This window comes from Nanorana parkeri, unplaced genomic scaffold (genome assembly GCF_000935625.1).
Source record: "Nanorana parkeri isolate BGI_ZX_2015 unplaced genomic scaffold, ASM93562v1 scaffold3634, whole genome shotgun sequence".
NCBI lineage: Eukaryota > Metazoa > Chordata > Amphibia > Anura > Dicroglossidae > Nanorana > Nanorana parkeri.
This window is the reverse complement of record NW_017309902.1, coordinates 14,886-20,459: the sequence shown is the minus strand read 5'-3', so window position 1 is coordinate 20,459 and position 5,574 is coordinate 14,886. Positions and strand designations below refer to the sequence as shown.

The following is a 5,574-nucleotide window of genomic DNA, read 5'->3' as shown; positions in this document are numbered from 1 at the left end:
GGTGGGGGAAGGGTTAGAACAGACAGGGGTGGAGTCTTACGTTAGGAGTCGTTGCTCTATCACGTCCCAGGAGTCCCGGCGCTGGGGGTCGGTATACATCCGGAACAGGATGCGCAGACAACACGCCAGGCTGCTGGTCTCCTGCTTCAGGAGGTTGGGTTTGGATTTCCCTTTGAAGCCTGAGGAGGAAGAAAGATCCACGGTGAGTACTCCCAGCGCCCGGCATCCTCCAGAGGCGACACACAATGCCATTCTGCCCCCGGCATCCTCCAGAGGCGACACACAATGCCATTCTCACCCCCGGCATCCTCCAGAGGTGACACACAATGCCATTCTCACCCGCTCGCCACAGCGCCGTCCTCTGCTCGTTGTTGGAGTTGAACGCTTTGGCGAAGGAATGCGACTCCTGCAGGCAGTCCAGCAGCTTGAAGAGATGCGGCGTGGACATGAACTTGTACATTCCCCGATCCTCCGCCTCCGTGTGAATCTCCGCCTCCAACGCGTCTCTCTGTGTGTCCCGCCAGGGGGCTACAGGATCCTCCGATGGGCTCCTGCTCCCTACAACTGCTCCCATAGGCTGACCTCCCCCGCTGAGTCCCAGGTGCCGCCCCTCCTCCCAGCCTGCAACCCCATTACATGCAACACCCTCTGCCCCCCCCTTCTGGACATGCAAGCTGCAGCAAGTGTAAAACCCCAGCTGGGGGCGCAGGAATCGGGGTGAGGGTGTTAAAGTGCCCCCCCCCTATGATGGTGATCACATGCAGGTTGGGTGTTCCTGGGGTCCCCCCTCCAGCTCCTGAGTACAGATGTGGATTGACCGTACTGTTGCCATGGTTTCCCGGATGATGAAGGCAGACACACGTGTATTACACGCTCTGTGGACACGCGGCGCTCTTACCTGCGCGGCGGCCAGATGTTCGGCGTCCTCCTTCTTGCTGGTCGCCGGGAAGAAGACGATGTTATCGATGGTTTGGATCAACTCGAGCTGCACCACACACTTAATGAGGAGCCCGGCGAAGAGCCTCTGATCAGCCAGCCCTGTGCGGGGAGACACGGGACACCTTGTATGAGGGGACACGCGGGACACCTTGTATGAGGGGACACGGGACACCTTGTATGAGGGGACAGGGACACGGGACCCCTTGTATGAGGGGACAGGGACACGGGACCCCTTGTATGAGGGGACAGGGACACGGGACCCCTTGTATGAGGGGACAGGGACACGGGACCCCTTGTATGAGGGGACAGGGACACGGGACCCCTTGTATGAGGGGACAGGGACACGGGACCCCTTGTATGAGGGGACAGGGACACGGGACCCCTTGTATGAGGGGACAGGGACACGGGACCCCTTGTATGAGGGGACAGGGACACGGGACCCCTTGTATGAGGGGACAGGGACACGGGACCCCTTGTATGAGGGGACAGGGACACGGGACCCCTTGTATGAGGGGACAGGGACACGGGACCCCTTGTATGAGGGGACAGGGACACGGGACCCCTTGTATGAGGGGACAGGGACACGGGACCCCTTGTATGAGGGGACAGGGACACGGGACCCCTTGTATGAGGGGACAGGGACACGGGACCCCTTGTATGAGGGGACAGGGACACGGGACCCCTTGTATGAGGGGACAGGGACACGGGACCCCTTGTATGAGGGGACAGGGACACGGGACCCCTTGTATGAGGGGACAGGGACACGGGACCCCTTGTATGAGGGGACAGGGACACGGGACCCCTTGTATGAGGGGACAGGGACACGGGACCCCTTGTATGAGGGGACAGGGACACGGGACCCCTTGTATGAGGGGACAGGGACACGGGACCCCTTGTATGAGGGGACAGGGACACGGGACCCCTTGTATGAGGGGACAGGGACACGGGACCCCTTGTATGAGGGGACAGGGACACGGGACCCCTTGTATGAGGGGACAGGGACACGGGACCCCTTGTATGAGGGGACAGGGACACGGGACCCCTTGTATGAGGGGACAGGGACACGGGACCCCTTGTATGAGGGGACAGGGACACGGGACCCCTTGTATGAGGGGACAGGGACACGGGACCCCTTGTATGAGGGGACAGGGACACGGGACCCCTTGTATGAGGGGACAGGGACACGGGACCCCTTGTATGAGGGGACAGGGACACGGGACCCCTTGTATGAGGGGACAGGGACACGGGACCCCTTGTATGAGGGGACAGGGACACGGGACCCCTTGTATGAGGGGACAGGGACACGGGACCCCTTGTATGAGGGGACAGGGACACGGGACCCCTTGTATGAGGGGACAGGGACACGGGACCCCTTGTATGAGGGGACAGGGACACGGGACCCCTTGTATGAGGGGACAGGGACACGGGACCCCTTGTATGAGGGGACAGGGACACGGGACCCCTTGTATGAGGGGACAGGGACACGGGACCCCTTGTATGAGGGGACAGGGACACGGGACCCCTTGTATGAGGGGACAGGGACACGGGACCCCTTGTATGAGGGGACAGGGACACGGGACCCCTTGTATGAGGGGACAGGGACACGGGACCCCTTGTATGAGGGGACAGGGACACGGGACCCCTTGTATGAGGGGACAGGGACACGGGACCCCTTGTATGAGGGGACAGGGACACGGGACCCCTTGTATGAGGGGACAGGGACACGGGACCCCTTGTATGAGGGGACAGGGACACGGGACCCCTTGTATGAGGGGACAGGGACACGGGACCCCTTGTATGAGGGGACAGGGACACGGGACCCCTTGTATGAGGGGACAGGGACACGGGACCCCTTGTATGAGGGGACAGGGACACGGGACCCCTTGTATGAGGGGACAGGGACACGGGACCCCTTGTATGAGGGGACAGGGACACGGGACCCCTTGTATGAGGGGACAGGGACACGGGACCCCTTGTATGAGGGGACAGGGACACGGGACCCCTTGTATGAGGGGACAGGGACACGGGACCCCTTGTATGAGGGGACAGGGACACGGGACCCCTTGTATGAGGGGACAGGGACACGGGACCCCTTGTATGAGGGGACAGGGACACGGGACCCCTTGTATGAGGGGACAGGGACACGGGACCCCTTGTATGAGGGGACAGGGACACGGGACCCCTTGTATGAGGGGACAGGGACACGGGACCCCTTGTATGAGGGGACAGGGACACGGGACCCCTTGTATGAGGGGACAGGGACACGGGACCCCTTGTATGAGGGGACAGGGACACGGGACCCCTTGTATGAGGGGACAGGGACACGGGACCCCTTGTATGAGGGGACAGGGACACGGGACCCCTTGTATGAGGGGACAGGGACACGGGACCCCTTGTATGAGGGGACAGGGACACGGGACCCCTTGTATGAGGGGACAGGGACACGGGACCCCTTGTATGAGGGGACAGGGACACGGGACCCCTTGTATGAGGGGACAGGGACACGGGACCCCTTGTATGAGGGGACAGGGACACGGGACCCCTTGTATGAGGGGACAGGGACACGGGACCCCTTGTATGAGGGGACAGGGACACGGGACCCCTTGTATGAGGGGACAGGGACACGGGACCCCTTGTATGAGGGGACAGGGACACGGGACCCCTTGTATGAGGGGACAGGGACACGGGACCCCTTGTATGAGGGGACAGGGACACGGGACCCCTTGTATGAGGGGACAGGGACACGGGACCCCTTGTATGAGGGGACAGGGACACGGGACCCCTTGTATGAGGGGACAGGGACACGGGACCCCTTGTATGAGGGGACAGGGACACGGGACCCCTTGTATGAGGGGACAGGGACACGGGACCCCTTGTATGAGGGGACAGGGACACGGGACCCCTTGTATGAGGGGACAGGGACACGGGACCCCTTGTATGAGGGGACAGGGACACGGGACCCCTTGTATGAGGGGACAGGGACACGGGACCCCTTGTATGAGGGGACAGGGACACGGGACCCCTTGTATGAGGGGACAGGGACACGGGACACCTTGTATGAGGGGACAGGGACACGGGACACGGGACTCACGCTCACTGCTCTTCCCCTTCCAGTTCTCTTCGGAGGCCTGACTGTGCGCGCGCTCCGACGCATTCCTCTCCACGCTGCTCATTGACTGCCGATCGACATCCAGATCCTGCCGGGAAACAGGAAGAACATAGCGGTGACCCCGGACGTCACATGCCACCCCCGTGTCATGGCAGACCCTCTGCCGGAATACAGATAATACGGCCTCATCTACACGCATGTCTGGAATATTAAAGGGGAACTCCGGGATGGTAAACATGCGACTCCCTGAACTGCTCATGGAGTGACTTTGATGAGCCAACGCTGGTGAAGCGGAAGCTCCGCCTCCATTCCTCCCCGGGGACATTGTCTCTGCTGCGGTGATAGAGGCGTATACACGGAGCGTAGCATGTAGACGTGTCATTTCTTTGTTGTGTGCCGGGAATAGCAGACTGTGGCCCCCCCACGTACAGGGCCCCATACCGGAGTCCCCCCGCCCAGTGCTACACCCTAACCCCCGAGCAGAGTCCTGCCACACACTCACAAAGCGTCTGTCCGATGAATCGTCCTCCATGCGAGACGGCCGCCATGTCAGGAGCCTGAAACACAAAGGGGGAAGCGTCAGACACACGCACACCAACTTCCTGTCACGTCTCTGAATCTGCTGCGCTGCGATTGGCTGGAGGAAAAGCACTCATAGAAGATATGGAGTACAGGGCTCCACCCCACGATGAGCCCGAGGCCTATAAGAGTCTAAGCCTCGGGTTCTATTACCGCCACGCGGAGGACAGGAAGTCTAAGCCTCGGGTTCTATTACCGCCACCCAGAGGACAGGAAGTCTAAGCCTCGGGTTCTATTACCGCCACCGGGAGGACCGAACAATGCCAAGATCAAAATAAACTGTAGGCCAGCCCAGGGTAGCCCCTCCTACTCCCAGCATGCCTCAGGTTTGCAGCAAAGCAGTAGTGAGAGCATGGACATAAACGCAGAGCGTAGTTGGCTCTGTGTCCCCAAAGCCTGGACACGGCACTCCATAGGCTGAGGGCGGCCGGACAGCTGCAACCGAGAAGACAAAACTCCGGCAGGAACACAGAGCAGAGTCTCCGAGGGAAGAAAGACGTTCGTGCTCCTAGGACACAAAACTGAGGCACGCTGGGTGGAGGAGAGTTATCCTGGACTGCCAGTGTCCAATCCACCAGTAAGCGGCAGCAGCACCCGAAGGTAAAAGACTTCCTGTGTCCCCGGACGCTCCATCCTGGAAGACCCGCCGATAATAAACTCTGCGTGACTTACGCACTGGGGATGGTGGTCTGGAAGATGTCCAGCATACAGGAGCACGTCTGCTCCCAAACCTCAGGACAGAACTTCTTCCCGTTCAGGATCACCAGGTTCTCCAGACAGTTGGTGCCGGATCGGGCCAGCTGCTCGTTGTCTGGAACCGGAAGAGACAAATTAATATCCCGACACCAACAAATCATCATCTCTACTTCCAGGAAACTCTCCGGATCCCGCAACTTGTCCGAGGCTTGCAGACGCATGCCACGGGGGGTTCACTGGTACGGGGGGGG

The 5,574-nt window shown here is 60.8% G+C and overlaps 1 protein-coding gene across 1 annotated transcript in view; it reads right to left on the bottom strand.

Moving 5' to 3' along the window:
- The window catches only part of LOC108803356 (brefeldin A-inhibited guanine nucleotide-exchange protein 2-like), a gene marked incomplete at its 5' end in the record, with an annotated part of 23,404 nt that overhangs the window by 3,008 nt on the left and 14,822 nt on the right, over positions 1 to 5,574 (bottom strand). Inside the window, 6 exons of the mRNA XM_018575203.1 lie at positions 41 to 179; positions 340 to 508; positions 899 to 1,038; positions 4,031 to 4,136; positions 4,551 to 4,605; positions 5,300 to 5,438. Coding sequence (XP_018430705.1) covers positions 41 to 179; positions 340 to 508; positions 899 to 1,038; positions 4,031 to 4,136; positions 4,551 to 4,605; positions 5,300 to 5,438 — 748 coding nt within the window. The remainder of the gene's footprint in view (positions 1 to 40; positions 180 to 339; positions 509 to 898; positions 1,039 to 4,030; positions 4,137 to 4,550; positions 4,606 to 5,299; positions 5,439 to 5,574) is intronic.